The sequence below is a fragment of the Microtus oregoni genome, unplaced genomic scaffold, assembly GCF_018167655.1.
Source record: "Microtus oregoni isolate MIOR12 unplaced genomic scaffold, Mior012 000030F_ref0000283, whole genome shotgun sequence".
In the NCBI taxonomy this organism is placed as follows: domain Eukaryota; kingdom Metazoa; phylum Chordata; class Mammalia; order Rodentia; family Cricetidae; genus Microtus; species Microtus oregoni.
Window position 1 is genome coordinate 23620449 of NW_024543089.1, and position 26675 is coordinate 23647123.

The 26675-nt window shown below is 39.5% G+C and overlaps 1 protein-coding gene across 1 annotated transcript; it reads left to right on the forward strand.

Annotated features, from left to right (window-relative positions):
• On the forward strand, positions 1-26675 carry Chmp2b (charged multivesicular body protein 2B). Its single transcript, XM_041678656.1, has 6 exons — positions 1-290; positions 13243-13334; positions 16982-17176; positions 19801-19903; positions 24725-24831; positions 24979-26675. The coding sequence occupies exons 1-6, from the start codon at positions 257-259 to the stop codon at positions 25087-25089; spliced, it is 642 nt and encodes a 213-aa protein (XP_041534590.1). The 5' UTR covers positions 1-256; the 3' UTR covers positions 25090-26675.

Genomic DNA, 26675 nt, shown 5'->3' on the forward strand with positions numbered 1-26675 from the left:
GCATGCGCAGGCGCCGCCTAGAAGTGACTTCTCCAAAAAGTGTCTTAGTTCCCGGTCACCTGAGAGCCCAGGACGCGTCCGCGGGAGCCTCGCCGAGCCACGCCTGTCGCAGCTCGGATCCCGAGACCCGGGCCCTGCCCGTCACCCGCTGCCAGCCGCCCCCAGCCCCAGGCTCCGTCCTTCCCGCGGTCCCTTCCCCAGAACCCGGCCGGACCGAACCGGGCCGAGCTGGGCCGCCCCGGCGCGGCCGCTCACCATGGCGTCCCTCTTCAAGAAGAAGACCGTGGACGGTGAGTTCAGGGCCCAGCTCCTGGATCCCGGGATCTGGGGCTCCGGCCGCGGCTCGCCGCTGTCCCCGTGGGTGGGCCCCGCTCGGCCGCCCCACAGGTGACCGTGGCTGTGTCACTCTGGCTCCGCAGCCTCACCTGGGCGGCTCGTCCTCCCGATGGCACGCACCCCACCCTCGTTTTCTCCTGCGCTCTCTTTTCCCCCCCTTTCAGAGGGATTGTGAGCCCTCCGAGGAGGCCGAGCATCGCTGGCCCTCGGGTGTCGTGAGACTTAGGGACTTGATGGATGTCTTGTTGCTTTCTCCCGCTTGTTTGTTGCTCCTTCCGTGGGGACATCCCACTTCCTGACCTCAGAAAGGGAAGCCTGTGTGTTTGGTGGACGACAAGGCAGGAGGGAGCTGCGGGGTTCACTTAGGAAATGAACTTGGGGCCGGGCTGTCTGTACCTTTACCTCAGCAGTTTAGATAGGAAAGACTCCAGCAGAAAAAGAAGACCAAGGAAAGGGTCCGGGTTTAGCGATCATAGTGCAGATTTGTCCTTTATGATTATCTTTTGCCAGCTAAGTGAGGGATGTGTAGTTGGCATACAAGTTCGCATTTTTAAAAACACACTGTTTCAGGTGGCTCAGTGCCATCTTGTGAAGAGGGGCGAAGTGAATGTACTGGAATGTACAAGTTTAGTGGCAGTGGTGGCATGTATAGATTATACGTGACTGCCCCAGGTGTTAAATTCATACCAAGTTATTTAAAATCTCCTTTTCATTGCACATCGAGTCCAGGTTGTTGTTGGCTCCAGCAAATAATCCCGCCTTTGTAAGGGTCTAACCCAACCACAAAAGCAGCAGTGGTAGCTAGACTGGGATTGGTACAAAGCCCGAGCTCAGCCCTGAGTTGGGGGTAACTCCTTCATTTCTTTGTGTTCACTATTCCAGTGCCAGATTTGGGGGGAGGGTAACAAAGACACCACCTCTACCCTACTACGTGACCTTTCATTTCAACACAGGGAGTCATATTATCTCCATCAAACAGCATGATGCAGTTTAGCTGCTTCCCTGTGACTGTTTTTTTTTTTCTCTCTCACTATTTTGACTTTTTACTAATTGAGAAGCAACATTGTCAGCATCTGGAATAGCTACTAACTTGTCACGTGACATAACACAATTACATGAGATGGGTTTTCTGTGTGGTTTCCTGAGAGTATTGTTTCCCCTTTAACATGACACTTTTGTTTTCAGTGCTTTGGTACAAGTATTGTGATACTCAGTTATTGTACTCTACTCCCTCGTGGATTATTGCTATTAATGTTTTATGTACGAATAATCTTTAATATATACACAGTCACTATAATTATATATAGTGATAATGAGAATTTACTGAGCACAGAAAAGGTGGGTTCCTCTCTCACCTTGATGCCACAAATTAATAATTTTTAAAAGTAAAAATTTGAATATTGTAGTCTTAATTTGCTTAATATCTGTTAACTATTTTCAATGACAAGTCTCAGTTTTGTGCTTTCTGGTATTGTGACTGCCTGGTGACTCACTTAGAGGAAGGGAGAGAGATAATGAAGATAGCAGGGATTGATGTGAGATATGACTGCACACTCATTTGCAGTTGGGGTAGTCTTAATAGCAAGAAGTTTGGGCTTTTTCTTTCTTTTTTTTTCTTTTCCTAGGTGCTGTACCACTAAATTAAAATGTGTGTGACATTTCTGAATGTAAATTTGGACCCGGTGAACAATTACTCCATCTACCAACTTGCAGACCTGATATTAATTCAGTTCATTTACTCCTGCCTTAATTGTGGATCTCCATCTTCATCGTTTTCCTTTAGAGCTAGCTTTATGGATGTTTGTTTTCCCTGTTAAAGGAAATGAAAGGGCTCTTGTTTGGTATAAAAGGTGACAGCCCTCCTCTCAGTAGTGAGACACCATGTAATGAAATTTAATGTATTTTTATGCATTTCTCTCAATTCCTTGGGCACATTATCGATCATAAGATCTTTTACTGTATGCTGACTTTGTTTCTGTTGTAACAGTAATGAAATTCTGATATATAAGGGAAATAAGTAACTGGTTATAGATCTGTGGAATAATTGAATCTTTTTGTCCCTGGATTGGCTGGAAGAATTATATACTGTATCGTTAAAGACTACTGCACATGTAAATTAAAAAGGGAGACAACATTATAACACATTACTATTCAGAGTTATGTTTAATTCATTTTGACACAAAGATGAGCAAGTCTCTGCAATGTACACTTCCTTATAGAAATTAATGAGAGGTGTATCTCAATGCCACTGAAGAGGAGGATTCCTTCCAATTTGAAATTACAACTGAGCCCTTGATTTTTCCCTTTCTGAGTTGTATTATATGTATATATGCATTTTATAATCTGTTCATCGTCAGCACTTTTACATCTGTGTGGACAAATAGTAGCCTATTTATTGAAGGGAATCATGAGCCGGTTATGCCAGCATTCCATCAGTACTTGTCATAACTGGGTAACTATTTCTGCCATTGAACAAGTGCGGTGCTGGGGAGAGGGGTGGAGCTAGGAGGAGTGAATGGGTAGACAGGGCAGTGGGTTTGACCCCAGAGCTGGAAAAAGCAGTGGCCTTCTGTTTTGTTTGCTTGGGATAAGGTCTCTAAATGTAGCCCAGCATGCCCCTGTGACCCACTACCTCAGCTTCCCCAGTGGGCAGTGCCAGGCCTACAACACCAGGCCCAGTTGAAATGGGTATCTTAAGTTATTGAAACACTGTAGTTTTTACCTGAGATCTTCCATGAAGGCAAGTTTCTGAACTTTCTATAAGCCAGTGCTGTGTTATATGTACGCTATGTGTATGCTATGCTTACTCAGTTCTCACGGGGCCTATGATAGAAGCTCTATTATCGTCACCTTTGTGTTGAGGGGAAACTGAGAACAGAGGGGCCAAGTGAGTTTCTCGGGATCAAAACTGTACTAAGTAGCAGAAGTTGGAGCCCATCCTTCCAAGTCTCATCATTGCTATGTTTTTCTTAGACATTAATCACTTGGCATACAAACAGTGATGTTATTAATATCATGAAATTGTCCATTTGTTTTTTACTTTTACCTATAAGCTGGATTGTTCTCTTTGAATCAATAATAAAGGTTTAATTCCCATATTGGAATTAACTTCTTTGAAGGTCCCTGTACCTTAGCATGTTCTGAGACTCTCCTGGCCTTCATGTCAACGTCTTGTAGAAGTGATGTATCATCTCAGCTTACTTCTCAGATTGCCTGCCTCCTGCATTCTCAGCAGCCTGTGCTGTGTATCATGATGTGATACAAAATGCTTTCTTCTGGCTTTTAGCACCCAATACTAAAAAAAGGTGTGTCTGTGTGTGTGTGTGTGTGTGTGTGTGTGTGTGTGTGTGTGTGTGTAATTGCCACATGTTTACAGGTGCCTGCAGAGACCAGAAGAGGGCGCTGATCTCCTGGGTCTGCAGTTACAGGCACTGTGCAACATGAGTGCTGGGAACTGAACTTGGGGCCTCACTTTCCAGCCCCCAGTGCTCTTTTAACTTCCCTTTGGGCTGGGATTTTGTGTTTGCTTGAGTGTTTTTGTTTGCTTGTTTTATTTTGTTTTGTTTAACTATCCCTCGAAATAAGGGATTTATCTTGGGTCTGTTTTGGGATACCATTGTATAATCTTTTGCTATATCATCTACTTTTCACATTACTTATAATTTAGATTCTATTATACCTAACATTTGTTTTTCTATTTTTGTTTAAAACCAGTATATGCGATAATCTGCTGACTGTCTGTATATCGTTTTCTAAAGCAACAGAAGTCAGAGACCCCAAAGGGAACTTTATTCCCTCTTAAAATTTTCTCCTTCCGGGGCCGAATCTGCCAGGGTGATTAGTGCTCCTTCCTTCAACAGATCACTGAGTCACTAATTATTATGTCTTCCACTTTGTCCTGTGTGTGCCTGCAGCCCTTGGTCTAATTTTAATCCTCTCTGTTTTACACTTCAGCACAGTTACCTTCCAATTTAATTTCTTGCTGCATCTCAGCCCTTTTAAGTCCTTTATCTGAAAAGTTGATTGTGTGATTGTTTTATGGCAACTCAAATCTGTCTGCTTCTCCTCAGAGTCCACTTTTTCAATGAATCTCTGCTACCCAGCAGTAAACCTTTTCAATAATGTCTGCCTTCCCTTGTTCTGATATGCTTTCATTTTTGCCACGTCCCAGGCTTATCATCCTTTATCAGTGTTCTACTATTCTTCAGTATACTGAAAATCAGTCTTTTTCATCCTGACATATTTTTACTTAGGATCCCCATGAACCAAGAATTCTCTTTCCCACCAGTTTTTGTCCTTCAGGAAGTCTTCCCTGATGCTAACTACAAAAATACTACATCACCTCAGTTTATACAGCTTGACATCTGCATCCCAACCATCCTTCACTGGAACTCAGCTTCTTTTGTACTACCAAAGATGGCTATTCTAAGTCTTTCCGGCCTTCCATATTGGCTTCAGTCTTCAGCCATATTTAAGTATTTCTCTAGGAGTTCATAGTTAGCACCACCCTAATACAATAGCACTAGTGTTTGTACCTGAGTCCCTGAGCCTGTGATGTGTGCATCAATGCCACTACTCACTGTGAGCCCTGCAGTGAGCTTGAAGAATGCTCTGCAGGGAAGGAGCTTGGCTTCTGCCTTCTTGGATCACCCATATATGCTCGTTACCCACAACTGGTAGGTTTTCACTGAGTTGGAATAAATCTGTCAAGAAGTCTGTTAATGGTCCCACATTTATGAACCATTGAGAAAGAAAAGGAACTTTATCCATTTCAGAAAACTGTCTTTCTTTCCAGAATAAAAGACAATAGTATTGTGGTACTTACAATACTCAGATCTTGCATTGCATGCTAAGTCTTCCTTTAGTGATTATTATCCTGAATATTTTAGATCTCACATTTTACACTCTATTTACTCTATACATTCTTGACATAACAAAGAAAAACAACTATGTGTATGTGGGATTCAAGGGTATAATATGCTTGTCACATAATTTTTATTAACTGGTTGTAGGCCAGCGTGAAGAACCAGCCTCTGATGTTTCCTACCCTTAACAAAAGTTCTCCGCATTTGCAGAAGAAATAACACTAGGAAAATGTCTTCCCTTTTGTTTCCCCTCCCTACCCACTTCATGACAAGAGCAAATGAGACTCAGTTTGCTGGCACATGTCCATCCCAGAAGCTTTCCTTAGTGCTTAAAGAGGCTGAGTTTTTAAAACTTTGTCAGAATGGATTCCTCAGACTTTGATGACTTTTGATACCTATAGTAGGTGGAATAAAAATTTACCTCCTATGCTGCCTTTGTCTTTGTGTTTCCCATTTTGTCTACCTCTTCCTTCCATATAAGTCCTACTGTTTCACTTCAAGCTATTTCTTTTATTGAGCTAATTTATCTTGTAAAAAATAGGGTTTCATTATGATATTTTTGTGCTTGGGTCACATCCGTCCCCATTGCCCGCATTTATCATTCCTCAAACTTGTTACCTGAGTTGTTTATCTCCTTTGGCCGGCGTAAAGCTGTTGGCATGACCCTCTCCTGTCCTGAATCTTAAATCATTTTGCTTTTGCTGTGTTATGTAATAGAATGTCATTAAGAGGACATTGCCCTCCAAGATGTTGTTCTATACTGTTCCTAAAGCCAGAGAAATCAATTCGATTCGCTTGCATGTGAATTTCTGATTCTTCCTCACTGTTACTTTCCTGCCTGAGCCAGTCTGCTTTTAGACTAGAAACTGACCTTTAATTTTTCCCTCTTTTTTATTCTTTGCTTTTTGAATGTATACCACTTTCTCAAGATTTCTTCCTCTCATTGACTCCAGAAGACAGTAGATCTGCATACCCGGGACCCATTTTCACTGTATCGCTTGCCTAATTCTACCAATGTTTAGCTAACGCACATTCAGGTCTTCTGTCCACAGATATTACTGGGGTTTGAGCAGTACTAGTACCACTGCCCTGATGGCTGCTCTTGCTCCTGATGCAATGTCCTCCAGGAAAGCAGAGTGGAGGGATTGTTCATGGTTTTTAAGATTTATTATTATTTTATGTTATGAGTGTTTTACCTGCATGTATGTATGTGTACCGTGTACAAGCTTAGTACCCACAGAGGTCAGAAAAAAAGGCATTAGAACCCCTAGGACTATAGTTACAGATAGTTGTGCTGCTGGGAATGAAACCAGCATTCCCTATAAGAGCAACAAGTGTTCTTAACCACCGAGCCAGCTTTCCACTTCAGATAGTTAAAGTTTCACACTCATCTCATGTGATAGTTAACTGAGATAACTGATAAGAAGTAAAATTGCGGAAATGAAATTTACCCCAAAGAAATGCACTTAAAATTATAAAAGTCTGGTTTTAGAACAAAGTCCCTGTAGCCTTTGAGTACTTCATGGCTTGCTGTGTGATGATGCAGTATGGGGCCAGGTAAAGTGTAACAATGAGGGCCGGCTTGTTGGGGTTTCTGTCCCGCCCAGTACCCCTCAGCTGGCAAGCCCCAAAGAAAATCACACAGAGGCCTCCATAAGTTATAAAACTGATTAGCCCATTAGCTCAGTCTTCTTATTAGTTCTTGTAGCTTATATTAACCCATTATTCTTATCTATGTTAGCCACATGGCTTGGTACCTTTCTGCTGGGCAGGTTACATGTTGCTTCTTGGTGGTCTGGGCTAGAATGGGAGGAATGGGCTTCCTCCTTCCTAGCATTCTCCTGTTCTCATTGTCCTGCCTCTACTTCCTGTCTGGCTGACCCACCTATACTTCCTGCCTGGCCAATCAGCATTCTTTAAAACGTGATTGACAGAGTACAGACAATTCTCCTGCTCTGACAGTAATCCTGAGCTGCCCTTAGGCCCTTTCCTTTCCAAATTCTGTTACTCCCAAATTAATGTGATGGTATTTATTGGTTATTATCACTTTTTGGCATTATAATCAAATGTGCAAATTTTATGTAAATGATCAGAGTAATGGAAGTAAGCTGTTTGTCAAGTTATGACTTGACTTCAAATCTCCATAGAAAAGTATAGTGACAGACCTTTTTACTGTTTGATTTTTTTGTTTTAATTAATTAATTCTTATTTTTTTTTTTAAGACAGGGTTTCTCTGTGTAGCTTTGACTGTTTTAGAACTCGCTCTGTTAACCAGACTGACCTCGAACTCAAAGAAATCCCCCTTCCTCTGCCTCCCCAGCTTTGGGATTAAAGTCATGTGCCACCACCTCTTGGCAACCCTTTGTTTTAAATTTATATTTTCTGGATTTATTTTCCTAAACATATAAATTCAGCAGATTTGGATCCTAAGAATGCAAAAAGACCTTTTCTGTTTGTATCTTTCAAGGCTGTGATCTTGCCCCCCAGGTCTAGGTACTTGTAATTCATCAGGAAAAGATCTTAACAAGCTTGAGACAGGCATTTAATACCCAACATGGAGCTAGTACAGTCTGCGTGAGAGGTTTAGGTGGTGTTCAGCCCTTTCTGCCTCTGAATGAATGTGCGGTAAGAGAGAGAGCATCCTGTACCACTTAGACACTTGGGACATTTTCGCAGCCTGCAGGTACCACCCATTGTGAAGTGTGTCATAACAGCCTTCCAAGGTGGCTGGCAGGGTGGTTCTTAAGAACTCCAGGGCACAGCCTATTGCCTAAAGAAAGAAACAAGGGCTACACAGGAAGGAAGCACTGTGTCTTTTCCATGTCAGCAGGGACCTGCACCTGCACTTGCTTCTGCCATTGTCATGGCGCCGGTTGAAAATAAAAATGTTCTACTGGGCTACATCTGGAGGCTTGCCATTCAAAAGACAATACCCAGAAGAGAGAGTCAGCAAGGTATCAGGTTATTTCACTTGGCCCCAAGAGGTATTAAGAGAGGTTAATAGTTACCAAAATTCAGTCTTAGGGAATGGAAGTATGTTAAAGGGGCCTTACAGGGAAAGACAGTCAGCAGCATGCTGAATGGGCCTTGACCACTGGTATATTGTTTAATTATATATACTGTTTCTTGTGGTTAAAACTTAACTGAAACACAGTGTTAGAGCATAAGGCGGGGTTACAGTCCTATTTTATCTGATGGCAATTACCTGTGCTGGGTTCTCAAATTCGGAAGAGTAATAATTTCATATCTTATAACTATAATAGTAGTTTTTCTTTAGAGATGAGAATTAAGGAATGATTAGGGGTGCAGTCTTTGCAAGAAGCAGATAAAGCAAAAGGCAAGGGGAGGGTGTATAACCTTGCAGAGATTGCTTACAAGGAGCAGCTACTGTTACAAGCCCCAAATGAAGGGATGGCTCATTATTTCAATGATACACATTTCCACTATACAAAGATATCGGTCATAGTTTAGATTTTAATGTTATCAGTTTCCCAGTAACAATAGGCTTCATTATATCTTAAGGTAATAAGTTAAATATTCTTGATAGTCATTTCTCGTTATATATCACGATATTTGAGCATCATAATATCACTGCTAGATATAATATATTGAGATGGTTTTGTGGCAGTACAGACAAATAAACATCCACTGTATGTGCTGAAACCAAAACTCTTGAGCCTGAGAAATCTCTGAAATAAAAGGGCTATTGAGCTTTCCTAGGTAATAGCCAAACAGGACCACATCCTGAGACAGGATTCTGCAACTTCCTGTTGCAAAGCTGGATAGCAGTTAGAAACTGTTCACAGGCCTAGAGCGACTGTATCTTAAATTGAAAAATCGAAGGAAGGAAAGCACGACCGTTTTCGTGAGTCCTGTACTGGATAGTGTTGAGTTGTGCAAAGTTCAGGAGTAGTACATTCTGTAATAAGTAATTGTTACCTTTGAAGTGGTGGGACTACAAGCAGGACACATGCTGCCTAGAGGTGAATGATGAGGAGTTCATGTTTTAACACACAGGACTAAGGCGTAAAGTGTGTGAAGACTGAAGTTTGATCCGAGAACCCACATAAAAGTCATATATGTGGCAGCGCTTGTAATAACCTTGTTGGAGAAGAGAAGGCCAGGCATATAGATTCCTGGAGCTCACTGGCCAGACTGCCTAGCTCTGTAGTTTTTTAGGGATCCCTAGGTCAGGGAGACACCCTGCTCAAAAGGCTCCTGAGAAAGAAGCACCGAGGCTGATTTTTCTCCATGTGTTCATGTGTACACACACAGACACACAGTTTTAACAAATTCACAGATACGAAGCAGTTTGCGTTATCATTGAAGCCTAAACTATCCCATCTTTCCCTCTAAGCTTAGACATCTCAGGATTTGTTTTCTTTTTATCTGTCTCCTCTACTCTTAAAGATCTTGTATCTTAGGCTGAAATTAGGTTTACTAAGAGGTAAATCAAGTGAAAAATAAAATTGACCTTCAAAATATCTTTTATAATCACATTGATGACTACCGTAATTATCATCATAGAACCTTCATCCAGCAACTGATGGAAGCAGATGCAGGAATTCACAGCTAAGCCCTGGGCCGAGCTTCCCAGAGGCCAGTCTATGAGAGTGAGGAGCAATAATATGAGCAAACAATAATATAATAAAGAGGTCAAGACCGTGAAGGTGTTACCCAAAGAAAAAGCTTACTTCAACTAACGGAAGCTCATTGACTCTGGACTGACAGTAGGGGAACCAGCATAGGACCAAATTAGTCCTTCTGAATGTGGGTGTCAGTTGTATGGCTGGGGCAGTCTGTGGAGCCACTGGCAGTGAGACCAGGTTTTATCCACACTGCTTGACTGGCTTTTTGGAGCCCATTCCCTTTGGAGGGATACCTTGCTCAGCCTACATATAGTATGGAGGACCTTAGTCCTGCCTCAAAGTGATGTGCTAAATTTTGTTGACTCCCCCTTGGGAAGCCTTACCCTCTTTGAGGAGTGGATAGGGGATGTGGGGGGGGGGGGAGGAGGAGGAAATGGGAGGAAAGAAGGTAGTAGCAACTAGAATTGATATGTAAAATGAGAAAAGATTGCTTTTTAAAAAAATAATTAATTAAAAAAGGAAAAAATCCTCAATCTTTTTATGTCACTCATTCTGGATTATCCAGAAGACCAAACCATTAAATGTGGGTTTCACATATGGAATACATAAGGAATATAGTGGGGTAATTTGTTTGTTTTATAGACCGCTCCTATTGCCTCATATGAAAAGACATTTTAGTGTCTTTTCCTACTTACCATAATATGTTTTAAAGTGTTATGATTGTGTTTTAGTATGTAACATTAGATGCTCTGAGTTTATAGCTTAGCACTGATTAAATATTAATAGGTCTATTAACAACTGCGGGGCTGTGGAATATGCAGTAGTTAATTTTCTTTATTTTTCCCCTTTATGATATACAGTGTCAACTAATGTATGCACAGTTCCATAAAATTAAAGTAAAATTGAATTATCTTTTATTAAACTGTTGGGTTTCATTATAATATTTTTTTGTGTGTTTTTTTAAAATCTAAGATGTCCTTTTCTAGCCAGGACTCTAATTCTTAGACAACAACTAGGTATCTATCTCAACATTTGAGTGTGGACACTGATCATCTGCCTTAGAATATACACACAGTCTAAGGACTCGGCCAGAGACTGCTCCACTATAGAAGGATTCGTATGTCCCAGATTTTCCCTCTTTCTGACCATGTAGTCTACCGTTTGCCTTCCAACGCTGATAGTTTGCTGGGACAGCTCTCAGAACTCAGGAAAGTGTCTCCTGGTTTCCTTAATTAGCATGAAGAATATCACATGGGGAGAGCAGCATGAAGAGACTCTTAGGTAGAATATGGGGCACAGAGTTTTGGTGGCTGCTCTGGCTGCTCTACCATCCTGGGAGCACAGCAGTGTGGTTGTCAATTGGGAGGTGTTGGCTTGTTTTCTTCCCTGATGAGCTTTGATGGTTCAGTTGCTAGAATCCTCCACCCCTGAGTTCTAGGGATGGGGTAGGAGTCAAGTCAAAGGTTTGGGGAGGGGGTTGGTGTCCACTCCCCACCTTTTAGCTGTCGGTAGATGAACGTCTTCATTTCCTGTTAAAATTCTTTTTGATTCCTAACTGACATAAAAACAAAAATCATACATCGTAAATGAGATATCATTTCAGTACATTATTAGGCAATGTTTAAGTTTGGTTAAATAAATCAGTCTACTCAGATGGTAAAACCCTGCACACTTTTAGTGATTTGAAGTGTGCAGTACGTCACTGCTCTGCTCTATAGTGGCTCACCGGAACTTCTTGCTCACTTCTAATTTAACTTGGAACTGCATCATTAAAGCATCGGATGCCTGAAAGAAGCCGTTTAGAAAGGGTTTATTTTGACTCTTTGTGTGGCAGGAAAGGGATGTAGAAGGATTGCCTTGGCACTGGAATAGCAGGGTGTGCAGTGCCTGGTCACATCCCTTTGGTAGTTAGGAATTACTGAGCTCACACCAGAACCAGACTGAGCTATAAAGACCCCTAAGCATTCTTCCCTTAGCCCAGTGCTTCTCAACCTTCCTAATGCTGCGACCTTTTAATACAGTTCCTTGTGCTGTGGTGACCTCCTACCATACAGTTTTTTCATTTCTACTTTGTAACTGTAATTTGCTACTGTTATGAATTGTAATATAAATATCTGATAGACAGGATGTCTGTGTAGTGCCCAAAGGGGTTACAACCCACAGGTTGAGTCCTGCTGCTTGGCCAGACCATCTCTTAAAGATTCCAAAGCTCCTAAAATAGTGCCACTAGCTGGAGACAGCTCTTCAAACACCTGAGCCTTTGGGGGACGTTTTCATGCAAACTCCACCTCTGCCAGCCTTCCTTCAATCCCCAGCCTTTGGAACCCACCATATAGTCTCAGCCTGTGTGGAGACATCTCTTAGATTCTACCGCAATATTGATTTATTAGTTCCAAAGGACTCCAGCTCTATCCAGGTTGTCACAAATGACAGAATTTATTCATGGAAATAATATTTCATTAGGAATGCATACTACATTTTCTTTCTATATCATCAGGTAATGGATACTTAGGTTGCTTCCATTTCTTGACTATTGTGAAGCAGTGTTCCATTAACATTGTGAGCGTAAATGTCTCTCTTATACTGATTTTGTTTACTTTGGCTGTGTAACTAGAACTAAACTGTTAAATCATTTGGTAGCTAAAGTTTTGATATTTTTGGAATTTCAACTCTGTTTTATAATATCTGTACTGGTTTACATTTCTACCAGCAGTGTCTAAGGGTTCCCTTTCTTTACACCACACCCTTCACACCCGGGGCCCCTCACCTTTTCCTGAGTAGTCATCCCCATTCACAGCCAACTCTGTTTAATACTTATATCCCCATGATAAGTAGTGTTGAGAATTTTTTCATTTACTTATTGCTCACTTGTGTATATTGTGTCAAGAGATACCTATTTAGGTCTTTTTTTATTTTTGAGTTCCATATGTGTTGCGGATATCAATCCTCTGTCATATATATAGATTGAGAATATTCTAAGTCTTTGTAAGTTTCCCACTCTGTAAGTTGTAGTTAAAATCTGTATTTGCTTCACTAGAAAATTAGTTGTTTCATACTGATAAGATTAACTATACAATAAAAAGATCCAGTTAAATATATAATGTGTTTCTTTCTGAAATCCACATAGTGCTGCAGTAGAGAGGGGAAAAGGGCATATGTGTGTGTGTTGGGGCCGGGGGAGGTTGTTACATGTGCCATATGCAATTGTATAATAATTCTCTAAGGTAAATTTTTAAGTACCATGTATTTGAAAAATCTTTCTATTCTTCATATAATCTATGATTATAATAGATATTTTAATATTTGATTAGTTTGTAGTATATTAAATTGAAAGAAAAAAATTAACATTATTAAAAGTTTCCATCTGTTACATTCTCTTAGTCAAGTATTTTAAGCAGTATTGAGAAAATTCTTCCAGTCATCAATTCAAGTTTCTTTTGTGGTTCTCCTAGACGTAATAAAGGAACAGAATCGAGAGCTGCGAGGCACACAGAGGGCTATAATCAGAGATCGAGCAGCCTTAGAGAAACAAGAGAAACAGCTGGTGAGTAGAACATTGAATTTCAGGAAAATTCTAAAATAAATTTAAAAAGTAGTGTTGAATAATTATCTAACTCAGATAAAGGCTATGAACAAGAGGTAAGTGATTTACTTGTAAGAAAGTGTTTCATCCTTTGCTGAATTTTCCGCTTTTGTTCATTTGTTGTTTTTTTATCAAAATTCTGTTTTCTGTTGATAAAGAATCAAATTATTTCATTTTGTAAAAATTACGAATGTCTAGAAATAAATATTTTTAAAACATATTTACCTTCTTGATTAACAAAAAATAAAAGTAGTCATGGAAAATAAAAGAGTAGTAAATAATATCATAACACATAGTTATCTTACATGGTCTTTTAGGGATGATTGTTCCATGACAGTTTATTTTTAATTAGATGGATATGGCTCATCTTAAAATTTTCTTTATGCAATATTTTTAAATGCATGTTGCCCCGATCTTAAAGTTTTACTGAGATATGAGACATTCAATAAATTGTACATGTTTAAGTATACCATTGGTACTTTAAGCATATTATATAAGTATATATTACTCTAGAGAGAACCATAAACACAGACATTGTTCCCACAAACTCCTGATGCCTTATGAAATCCCTCCTATCCATTCTCACTGTCTCCACCATTCAGTGAGAATAGTACAGGCGTCCCTCAATTTGTTTGTCTTTCTAAATTGTATAAAGGTGAAATCACAACAAACATTTTTTTGTTTCTTTAAGTACAATTAATTTTGAGGTTAATTATTGTGTCCACATATATGATAGATATCATTCTATTGTATGCATGTTTCCTAATTTTTCTGTTTGTTACTCAAGAGGACAAATGAGGTTTTCAGACTTTTCAGTAAGTGAAGTTTCTGTATGTATACAAATGAATTTTTGTATGTTTTTATTTCTTCTAGTTAACTACTGAAAGTGGGTTGCATATTTAACCTTATATTAGAAAGTGCTAAACAGTTTGCAAAGCGTCTGTAATATTTTCTCTGTGTATTGGCAGTGGATGCATTGCAGCTCTTCCACAGCTGGAGTGCAGTCAGTTTGAACCATTCTGTGCAGGTGGTAGGTGGTGACCCTAAATTGAATCTCCCTAGTCATTAGTGGTGCTGGCCTTCTATTTTAATGAGTCTAATTCCCATTTACAGATATTCTTTGCCAAAGTGCCTGATTTTACTCATGTCCCATCATCAATTAGTTTTTAAAGTTTTATTTTTTAAATTTTGTGTGCGTGTGTGTGCAGGTACAGCCCACCATCTACTGTGAGGTCAGAAGAGGGTGGGATTATTTTGTAGGTAGAGCTACAACAGTTGTGATTCTACACACACACACACACACACACACACACACACACACACACACACAGATGCTGGGAACCAACCAATCATGTAGTGGGAACCACGTGCCAGCAAGTGCTCATAGCTTCTGAGCCATCTCTCTTGCCCTTGCCGCCTTTCTTGATTATTTTATCATAATAGCTGTTGTGCTTGGGTACAAGGGCCTCATTAGGAACATGCTTTGAAGATGTGCTCTGCAGGTTCTCGACCTTTTCTTTCATTTTCCTAAATGGCTTTTGATAAACAAAAGTTATTTATTATGATGAAGACAATTACAATTTTCTCCTGTGGCTAATACTCATAATGTATTAAATTTTTGCCTAATAAAATACAATAGTAATTTCTCTTATGTTTTCTTCTAGATCACTTAAAAAATAACCATTGCATTTTTTTTCTTTTCTTTTTTCTTCTTTTCTTTTCCATGAGAGCCTGGTTTCTCTGTTGCGCTAGATAGAGGGGTACTTTGTGTACTTGGAGATCTGTAGCCTACACATCACCTTGCCTTTCCTTATCTGTAGTGAGACAGATTTCAAGTGTGAGCGCTTCCTGCACTCTGCTGTGCTGATAGGACTGTGCTCAAGCCCAGGGCTGTGCTGCTGTTGTTACTGTTTGTACTCCTACTTCATAGAACACTTACAGTTAGAAAAAGCCTCACCATTCGCCTGAATGCTTCCTTTTTCTCAGAATCCTTTAGGGTATTTGACGTGTTTCATATTTACATGGGAACTGTAAAACAAACTTGTTACTTGTACATAGATGACTGGATTGATTGCAGTTACATTAAATGTGTAAATTATTGGAAAGTATTAACATTTAGCAATAAGTTTTACTGTCCACGAGTGTTTTTATATATTTCTCTCTACTGGAATGCATAGAGATGTGCCAAGTTTTTTATTTGTAACTTGAATCCTACAAGCTTCCTCAGCTTATTTATTCTTGTAGTCTTTTGTACATGTTAAGAGATTCCTACATGAGTGGATGATAGCATCATGAGGAAGGAAAGCTTTATGTCTTCATTTCCTGTCTTGGAACCTTTTTTATAATATACTTTAATGAATTCTCTGACGATTTCCTACAATGTGGTTTGATTGTCTTCTTCGCACATTTGTCTCCTAACTCCTCCCAGATTGCCCCTGCTTCAACCTCATGTCCCCTAGTAACCTACTTGTTGTACACCGTTGAGGTGTTTGATGGTATCTCATACCACCCACCTCCATCCCCCCAAGAGCTGAATCTGCTCTGTCTGCACCCACACTGTACACTGCCCACCCGCTGCCACTGGTTATCAGATAAGTTGCTGCAGTGTTCGTGGCCAAGTATTCTGTACTTCACTTTAAAACAGTCCCACATTTTTAGTGACGGTGCTGAGTGTTCAGGCATGGCAGAGGAAAGCTATCATTCCTTTCCTTAAAGGGAAGGCAGACATTTATCACACACACACACACACACACACACACACACACACACACACACACCTGCATACATCATAGTACAGTAATGGTTTGGCTCTGTCTGTACTTTCAGGCATCATTGGGATCTTGACATATTGCTGTTTATGAGAAAACAGCTGTATTTGAAACAGCCTGGCAGCCTGCTTAAGAGAAAGGTTGATATCTCTCTCTTGGGCACATTATGTACTTGACTTTTTCTCCTTTCTTTCATCAGTTCTGATCACCATGTTGTGAAGCACACTTAGCACATGTGTACACACTTAGGATTGACCTGATATTTTCATGTTTTACTCCCTTTATCATTATGAGATCATATTTTTTACTTCTGGCAATATATCTTGTTCTAAACTTTACTTGATCAGATACTAGTATAGCCATTCTAGATTTGTAGACTTTGGTAAATATATAATGTTTTTTCCACTTTTTAAGACACCTTTTCTCTAATGTTTTAAGATTTCTTCATGAAATAGTGTATACTTAGATTTGTTCTTATATATTCCAGAAGTTGCTTTTCTTGTTGGTATATAAGGTAGACCATTTGTTTCAGTGCTGTTATCTGTATTATTAATTTACAATAATCAATTACAATATCAATCTTTATTTTCTTTGTCTTACTGTTTTTTTTAAATTATATTTGGATTTCCATTTTATATTTTCTCCTGGGCTGCAAACTCCTGTTTCATAAACTTGCTTTATATTCATGAATGAGGGTAACAGTTTTTTCTGTGTGAAGATCAGATATAGCCTCTCAAACATCCTTCCTCTCTATGATTTTATGCCTACTAGATATGTTCTTCAAGATAACACTGAAGACTCCCCTTTAAATATATTCCCTTATCTTTCTTGTCTTCTTAGGAATTAGAAATTAAGAAGATGGCCAAGATTGGTAATAAAGAAGCTTGTAGGGTTCTAGCTAAGCAGCTTGTCCATCTACGGAAACAGAAGACAAGAACTTTTGCAGTCAGCTCAAAAGTCACGTCAATGTCCACACAGACTAAAGTGATGAATTCCCAGATGAAGATGGCCGGTGCGATGTCTACCACTGCAAAGGTAATCAAGGATATATCAATATTGATATTCAAATTAGATTTCAAAGCACTTTCTGGTCATCTGTAGTACAAAAATCTTAGTTACTAATAAAATGGGTTATAATACTATATAACCCAAGTGATTGGTTCTGGCTTAGTTATTAGTGTGTTACAAAGTAAAAAACATTTACATTTTTCTACAATCACATGGAGCTTCAAAGTTTATATGGAGTTGACTTAGCATAGTGTTGGTTTGTATTTTTCCAATAAATTGTCAGAAAATTTGGCTATTTATTATTATTATTATTTCTGATTACTTTTATGGAATTATTTCCTCTTAATTCACTTTTATAAATGTTCAGAACCACACATATAGATATTGTAAATAGACACTTTTTTAAAATTATTTTTTATTTTTTTATTGAAAAAAAAATTTCCGCCTCCTCCCAGCCTCCCATTTCCCTCCCACTCCTCTCCCCCTCCCCCCACTCCTCTCCCCCTGAAGAAGAGCAGTAAGGGTTCCCTGCCCTATGGAAAGTCCAAGGTCCTCCTTCCTCCATCCAGGTCTAGGAAGGTGAGCATCCAAACTGGCTGGGCTCCCACAAAGCCAGAACATGAAGTAGGATCAAAACCCAGTGCCATTGTTCTTGGCTTCTCATCAGCCCTCATTGTCCGCCATGTTCAGAGAGTCCAGTTTTATCCCATGCTTTTTCAATCACAATCCAGCTGGCTTTGGTGAGCTCCCAATAGATCAGCCCCACTGTCTCAGTGGGTGGGTGCACCCCTCCCGGTCCTGACTTCCTTGCTCTCCCTCCTTCTGCTCCTCATTGGAATCTTGGGAGCTCATTCCGGTGCTCCAATGTGGGTCTCTGTCTCTATCTCCTTCCATCACCAGATGAAGGTTCTATGGTGATATGCAAGATATTCATCAGTATGGCTATAGGATAGGGTCATTTCAGGTTCCCTATCCTCAGCTGCCCAAGGAACTAACTGGGGACATTGTCCTGGGCACCTGGGAGCCCCTCTAGGTTCAAGTCTCTTGCCAACCCTACGATGGCTCCCTTAATTAAGATATGTGCTTCCCTGCTCCCATATCTACTCTTCCTTTATCCCAACCATCCCAATTTCCCAAGTTCCCCCCATCCTCCCCTTCTCACTTTTCTCTCCCCATCTCCCCTTACCCCCATCCCACCCCACCCCCAAGATCCCAATTTTTTGCCCGGCAATCTTGTCTACTTCTCATATCCAGGAGGATAACTATATGTTTTTCTTTGGGTTCACCTTCTTATTTAGCTTCTTTAGGATCACAGATTATAGACTCAATGTCCTTTGGAAATCAGTGTGGCGGTTTCTCAGGAAATTTGGGATCAACCTACCCCAGGACCCAGCAATACCACTCTTGGGAATATACTCAAGAGATGCCCTATCATATTACAAAAGCATTTGTTCAACTATGTTCATAGCAGCATTATTTGTAATAGCCAGAACCTGGAAACAACCTAGATGCCCTTCAATGGAAGAATGGATGAAGAAAGTGTGGAATATATACACATTAGAATACTACTCAGTGGTAAAAAACAATGACATGTTGGATTTTGCATGAAAATGGATGGAAATAGAAAACACTATCCTGAGTGAGGTAACCCAGACCCAAAAAGATGAACATGGGATGTACTCACTCATAATTGGTTTCTAGCCATAAGTAAATACACTTTTGCATTTCAGGAATGCAAAATTTTATGTATATTATACACACAGTGTGTGAGTGAGTGTAATCAGTACTTTAACTGTTGGTTTCAAGGACTCTGATCATTTCAGTCACTAAAAAAGAGGAAGTAGTTTGGATCTCCTCTGTAGTATTACAGATGGACGGAACTGAAAGACTGACTAATTTGGGCACAGGGTCATTTGAAGATCACATGGTAAGACTGGCAACTTTGCACCAGTGTTAAGGGGAACAAAGTACCTTGTAGTGTTCTGTAAATGATATGCTCAGAAATGATACCAAATGGGCTTTTGCCACATACAGGTATCTGAATTAGAATTCTTAATTAAATATCAGGTCAGCAAGTATTTGTTCAAGTACCCAAATAGTTGAGATGAAATGGCTAAGGCAAGGCTTAACCTGCATGGAGCTTGTAGTCTCTTGTAGGCAGCATACAGGAGATGTAGTGTGTGTAGGACTCTAACACTTTGTTCACACTCAGGTGACATTTCACTGAATAGTGTGACCTTATGCAAATTATTGAACCATCTGTGCCTTTGCTCTCCATTTGTAATAAGGGGAAAGGAGAGGAAGTACCACATGAAGGTCTTGTGTTTTAAATGTCACTTTAAGATTACTATGTGCAAACTGCTTAGAGCAGAGAGGAGCACTTATGAGGGACTAGCGTGTGTGACAATCCTATGCCAAGGTGTGTACTCCTTTAAAGAGATAAAAGGTCAGTATGCTGCCAGAGCTGTCGTGGAGAATGAGTCTACCTTATTAAATGGATTTTCGTTGTTACCTTCTTCAGACAAGTTTCTGAATTTGACTTAACACTAGGTCAATCAGAAGGCTGTATTCGCTGTGACTGACTTTATAGACTACTCCATAGATGACTTTCACAACTAGGTAGCTAACATGACTCTTTTTATTTCTTAAAGACAATGCAAGCAGTTAATAAGAAAATGGATCCACAGAAGACACTACAAACAATGCAGAATTTCCAGAAGGAAAACATGAAAATGGAAATGACTGAAGAAATGAGTAAGTTTTAAAAAAGTGTAGTTTTCTCCTCTTCTATTTATCAATTTCATGTCCCAGCAGCCCGTGTTCACAGATGATGAAGTCAGAAGTGAAACCAGCATAATAGACATCCATGTAATGACTCAGAATTCTTTCAGTATTTTAACTGAAAGTGTCGGTGGGGGGCCATATAAATATCCTCTGCCTATGAACAAAGAGACAATGGCAACATGCTCAGGGCTTACACAGCTCCAAACTGTGTGGCGTCCAAGTACTAGAAGGGAAAGTGGACATGTGTTCCACTGCCCAACCAAGAAGCTATCTCCAGTTGACAACCCCTGTAAAGGAAAAATTAATTTTTTCCAGTGGAGTCTCTGCTATAAAAAGGCAGGCCCTAGGCCCAGCAGGAAAAGGCCAACTCGAAATAACTCAGTGCTAATTTTGGAGGGGTCTTGTCTCGTACTGCTTTGTCTAGGCATTGTTTTACCTTCCTAATCTCTTGATTATATGTAATAGTTTCTCGTTTGTATTTTTATGAGTTTTGTGTTTGTACGTGTATGTCTGTCTGTGATTCTCATATGTTTTCCCTTTGTTTCTTTTCCCCACTGTTTATTAGTTTGTTGCGTTCTATTCTGACTTGTTTTTTGCTTGTTTTCTTTTAATTGGATTGTGTGTTTTCTAAAGAGAAAGACAGTGGAGTTATGGTGTGGGAAGTCCTGCATATGTGTTGATTTTATTGGTTAATAAAGAAGCTGCCTTCAGCCAATGGCAGGGCAGACTATATCCAGGCTGGAGAGAGAGAGAGAGAGAGAGAGAGAGAGAGAGAGAGAGAGAGAGAGAGAGCAGAGTCAGTGAGAAACCGTGTAGCCACTAGAGGAGAAAGACACAAGCCACCAGTTGGAACCTTGCCAGTAGGCTATGTGCCTTTTGGTGAAATATAAAATAATGGGTTAATTTAAGATATAAGAGCTATCCAATAACAAGTATGAGCTAATAGGTCAAGAAGTGTTACAATTAATATAGTTTCTGAGTGGTTATTTCAGGTCTAGGTGGCTGGGAAATGAATGAGCGGTCACCAACAACAGAGTTGGATAGGTCTGGGAGGTATAAGGGAGACAAAATCATGATTAAACTATATTATATGAAAAAATCTATTTTCAGTTAAAGATAATACTGTTCTATAATTCCATCAGAGAATGGTCTTAACCGTTTTTAATTTTACTGGATAGTATAAAATAGTAGTTTTTAAAGTCTCGACATGGTTGTCACACTGGAGATCTGTCCTGTGAGAAGAGAGACCATGGAGCACCTGCTTGTGCTTTTATGTCACAAACCATCATAAATTTATATTCCAAACATACCGTGAAAGAAGGGTGGTGGGTAAAGAAGTGGACTCCCCAGCTATGGTTACTGAAGCTGCAGCGCATTTCCCCCTGTGCTTTCCTGGAGAAGTGAGAGCACATGCAGCCACGTCAGTCTAACATAAATATTCAGCTTTAGGATCAGGCTGAGAATGTGCTGCAGTTGCTGAGTCATGCTTGCCTAACATGTCTAAGGCCCTGGTTTCCTTCTCAGCATCAAAAAAATAAAAATAGTTTTAGTATATCACCTATTCTCAATATGTCTTTACTAAACCCTTCATTTTCATCAATAGGGTTAGATTCAAATTTGCAATTTATTTGATAATCTTTCTTTGAAACTGAGTTTGTTTTACTGTGTTGGCTTGTTAAATAACCTGAGATTATAAACTGAGATTTATTTGTGAGACCCCAAACTTCTTCCCAACAAAATGACCCCAATGTTAATTTTACTAATAATGACCGAATGACCCTTCAGCCCATGCTGGTCAGTACTGAAACATTTGTGTGTCAACATTTTGCACCATGCTGTGGTTTTCTGGCTGCTTGCCAACTGTGTGGGGCTCTGCCAGTTTGGCTCCACTCACTTTCTAGCGTTTCAGTGTAATCGAGTGTCGCAAACAGCACCTTTCAACTTGCTAGATTCCCTCGCGAGCCAGCTCATTAGTGCTGACTATACTGTGAGTTTTTTCACTGATAGTTCAAAGAGTTGTTTGCTTTTTATTTCATGCCTTAGAAAAACACAGGAAAGCTCTTTGAAACATTCCACCTCCTTTTCTGCAGGGTTCCCTGAGCCCTGAGGGGAGTGATATTCATGGAAGTTTCTGTCCTGCCTGGTCCTGAAGCTGTTCAGTTCCAAATGAACACACAGGGGTTTATACTAATCATAAACTTTTTGGCCTATTGCTCAGGCTTATTTCTAACTAGATCTTACAAATTAAATTAACCCATAACCCTTATCTATGTTTAGCCACATGGCTTCGTAATTTTTCTCAGTAAGGCATTCTCATCTTCCTTCCTCTGCATTTGGCTAGCAACATCGTTTCTGCCTTTCCTCTTCCCAGAATTCTCCGAGTCTGATTGGCCCACCTATACTTCGTGCCTGGCTACTGGCCAGTCAGTGTTTATTAAACCAATATGAGTGACATATCTTTCCAGTGTACAAGAGTATTATCCCACAGCAAAGGGATTTGATGCAGACATCCCATTTATGGCTGAGTGCTCCAAGTTCTCCTACTCCGCATACTGTCTTGCTGTGGGTCTCTGTATGTTTGCATCTGCTGCAGGAGGGAATTTCTCTGATGATGCTGAGTTTCTCTGATGATAGCTGAGCAAGGATATAGCAGAATGTCACTAGGAGTCATTTTATTGAAACTTTTTTTTTTTTTGTATAACACTAGTATTTGGTTTTGGTTTTATCCTAATTCCTTGGACTATGTTGTCTCAGGATTCAGGTCCTTGGTCACCCAAGCAGTGTGAGGCATGGGCCCATCTTGTGAAGTGGGCTGTAAGTCACATCATATAGGTTGGTTACTACCACAAGCTTTGTATGCTGTGTTGCTCAAACTTGTCCATATTCAAACTTTGGAACAAGGCCTGTGGGAAGTGTTTACATTTTTATCACATGCGTGCTGTTTTCTGATTGTGCTTCTGCAGTGCTCATCCTCCGTCCCTCTCTCACCTCTTCTGTAGCTCTTCATTTATGCTTCTCAACCTTGCTAATGCTGCAACCCTTTAATACAGGTGCTCATGTCTTGGTGACCCCTAACCATAAATTATGTTCTTTTCTGCTTCATAATTGTAATTGTGCTGCTGTTTTGAATTATAATGTAAATATGTAATATGTGAATACTGCAAAAAGGTCTTTTGACCCCTTGAAAGTGGTCTTTGACCTCAAAAGGGGTCATGACCCACAGTTTGAGATCTGCTAATTTAGACCTTCACAGACCTGGCCTGGCTTCTCGCCTGTCTCACTCTGTTACTGTTCAGGTTACACGCTGCTGAATTAATTCTCCTGAAGCTTTCTTCTGGGGCTGCCTGACCAGATGTTTGGAGTGGGTTCTTGCTGACCGCAGAGTAACAAAAACAAAACAAAAAAAAAGAAAAAGAAAAAAAAAAGAGAGACAGAAAGAAAGAAAGAAAGAGAGAGAAAGAAAGAAGAAAGAAAGAAAGAACAGTACATACGAAAAGTAAAGCAGTGTTTTATAAAGGTGTGATAGGCCAGTATGAATTCTGAGCCTCAGAAAGGCAAAGTGGCTTGCTCTAAAAGCTGATCAGTACAGAATACAAGGACTGAGATTCTAAATTTGAATCTAATGTCCTAATATAGGTTTTTATTCCTTAGAGATAGTAGTCTATGATATTCCATGTTTATCATAAGGTTTTTAGACCTTTCTAAGTTTACTTTTTACTGTTTAACAAGCCAAATTTTTAATCTCAGAACCAAGTCCCATTGTTATTAATGTCAGGGCTATCAAAAGCTAATGTGCAGAAGCAAACCCGGGATGGTGCTGAGATAACGGTTGAGTCTAACTTTCTTTCTGTGTTGAGCATAAGATCTGTGATTACATATTAGATAAGGTATCTCATGACATTGCTTGCCGTCTTATGTTGAAAGGAACATTAAGGTTGAAAATATTTGTACTGTGGTCCTGACCCAGATGGTCTACTGCTTCATATAATATCCCTCAGGGAGATATAGTTCATAAGCCATGAAGCATAGGCTGTGAGCTATTGCAATAGTAAGCCAGGATATGCTAAGAACCCTGTAGCTACTATTTCACTAACATGATGCCTTTACTCAGATTCTTTTCAATACATAATTTGGGTAGGAAAGGAAAGAAATATTATGATATCAATAATAAACTTTCAGGGCTAAAGTGAATATTATTCTTAGAGCAAATTTCATAGAACATTTGGCCATATGTTTTATTAAAATATTCTACAGATGCCTTGAATGTTAGCATAAGAAATAATGTAGATAGTGTAAGTGGGTAGAAGACAGGTGATTTTCTCCTAGACATTAACAGACAGTTTGATTCTTGCAAATTTTTTCTTGGTTAGGTTTAACAGCTCAGTGGATGCCATGTGGAATCATATTTAAAACTTATGAGCCTAGAGCTGTAACTGTCACTGAATTTTGTTTATTCAAGATCTAGTTTTATAAATCACTTTATCCTTTTTTTCTGGTGCTGAGCTTGAACTCAGAGCCTTGTGCATAGTGATCACAGTATTGCTGAGGTTTGTTTTACTACAGGATGGAATGTTAAAAATAGCAATGTTTCACATGACTTAGCTCAAAAGTATTTGTCAGTATAACTGATTGAAAGCTAAAACTTGAGGTTTGTCATTTGTTGGTTCTTCTAAATTTGCTTTTTAATCATTAAAATATGTATGTATAGTTTGGTTATAGGTCGAAAATATAAACTTAACTTATAATACATTTGAAAATAATTGCTTTGTTCCCCTTTCCTTTCCCTCCAAGTCAATGACACCCTTGATGACATCTTTGATGGCTCTGATGATGAAGAAGAAAGCCAGGACATTGTGAATCAAGTTCTTGACGAAATCGGAATTGAAATCTCTGGAAAGGTGAGAACGGCTTATTTCATAATGAGAATAGCTTTTGCCACTTTTGTTTTGTTTTGTTTTGTTTTGTTTTTTGTCCATTAATACTACCTGCATGCTTTCAATGTGTGCTTGCTAACTTTTTTGTTCTCTCATTTCTTTCTGCTATAGATGGCCAAAGCTCCGTCAGCTGCCAGAAGCTTACCATCTGCCTCCACCTCTAAGGCTACCATCTCCGATGAAGAGATTGAACGACAACTCAAAGCTTTAGGGGTAGATTAAACTAAAAGCCATACTATTTTCACTTTCTACAGTTATTTGATCTAAAGTGGGTCCGTTGTAGATTCCTTTTACAAAACATATTCATTTTGCAAAAATGAGGACCATGAGTGAACAGTTGTTTCCTGACCCATGGCTATTTTGAATCTTTGCCAAAGAATAACAGTGATGCAAAAATGGCAACAGTTTGGGTTTTGAATAGAACCACGAAGGTCTGATGATGTGTGCAAAATGAGTTCTCTCTGCATCACATAGAGAAACAGTGTCAGTACTTAGTGCCGGGCGTGTTCTAAATCTTTTTACACTGAAATCAGAGTTCTTGTTAAATGCCGTTAGGCGCCAATGTAAAGAGCCTTGTAAAATATTAAAGGTGTATCGTTAATTCTAGATCTGTTGCTTGTCCTTTGTAGACAGTTCAGTTAGGACCACAGGCAGTGCAGCTGCCAAATTATTTTTAAACCGTCTAAAGAAGAGTGCTATTTAAACATCTGTCTTTAAAACTGTCATGAGCTTTTACTTTTCTTCCATTTTCCCCCTTTGGGAGAACATTCTAGCTGGTAAGTTTATTACCTTTCAAAATGTGCTTGGCACCTGCCTTAAATAGCACAAACATATTGTGCACATCTTTAAATTATTTTAACTGGCAAAAAAGAATTTCACTTTAAAATAAATTAAGTCTTAGAACAGTTACCCAAGCTGTCTTTTAAAGCTTACAAAAGCAAAGTGGATATAATTAACAAAATGAAGGAAGAAGATGCTGAATTAATAACATTTTATAGCAATGAAACCACAGTTGTTATTTCTTCCAAGAACTGAGACTTTCTCCATATAAATTATGACTTAGTCTGTGTTGAATTTTGGTTGTATTAATATGCACATTAAACCCTCTAAATTAAAGCCATTCTTCCAAATGAAGTACTACTACTATGACAATACTTGACCTAGATTTCTAAAGTAAAGGGGTTTTCGTTTTGTTTTGTTTTTGGTAAATAAATTGCAACTTTGTCAGAAATTACTGCCTAAAATGCATCATTGTGTTAGCAGTAATTTAAAAGTAAGTTAGCTATGTTATATAGAGGCCAAGAGAAAGGAGAGGCTGCCACACAGTTAGAAGTAGAAGAGTTAGAATTAGCTTAGTTTTGAAGAATGATGTTGTAATATATGGATTCTGACACATCCCAACACAGAAAGTGTAGGAACTCCAATCAGTTTGACCTGGCTGATCCCGAGGGATGGACTTTTGGACTGTCGGATAACAAAGGCAGATACATACAGCTGCTTTAGACATGGCACACATACACGCAAGGAACAGCAGCTCCCTCTGCCACCTTCTTCAGAATCCGTAAGCATCTTGTGTTCAGAGAGTAGGCCTCAGGACTGCTGGTCTGAAGTGCGCAATTTGCAGTATCCCTGGACTGGAATGGGTCCACACATCGTACTGTATCATCGGGTATTGCACCCGTGCCTGTTTTGGATGTACATAGTAATGCTGTCTAACCTGATTTACCTTCTTGTTTACATGTGGGAGCTTTGTGTTTTAAGATTATTTTGTCTTAAAAAACAAACTCAATAAAGATTTATTGCTCTTA

Bases quoted from the DNA above. Each gene is read 5' to 3' on its own strand.
- Chmp2b (XM_041678656.1), top strand. From the start codon at position 257: ATGGCGTCCCTCTTCAAGAAGAAGACCGTGGACG. The intron at 291-13,242 runs GTGAGTTCAGGG...TGGTTCTCCTAG, and splicing joins CAAGAAGAAGACCGTGGACG to ACGTAATAAAGGAACAGAAT. The intron at 13,335-16,981 runs GTGAGTAGAACA...TTGTCTTCTTAG, and splicing joins AGAAACAAGAGAAACAGCTG to GAATTAGAAATTAAGAAGAT.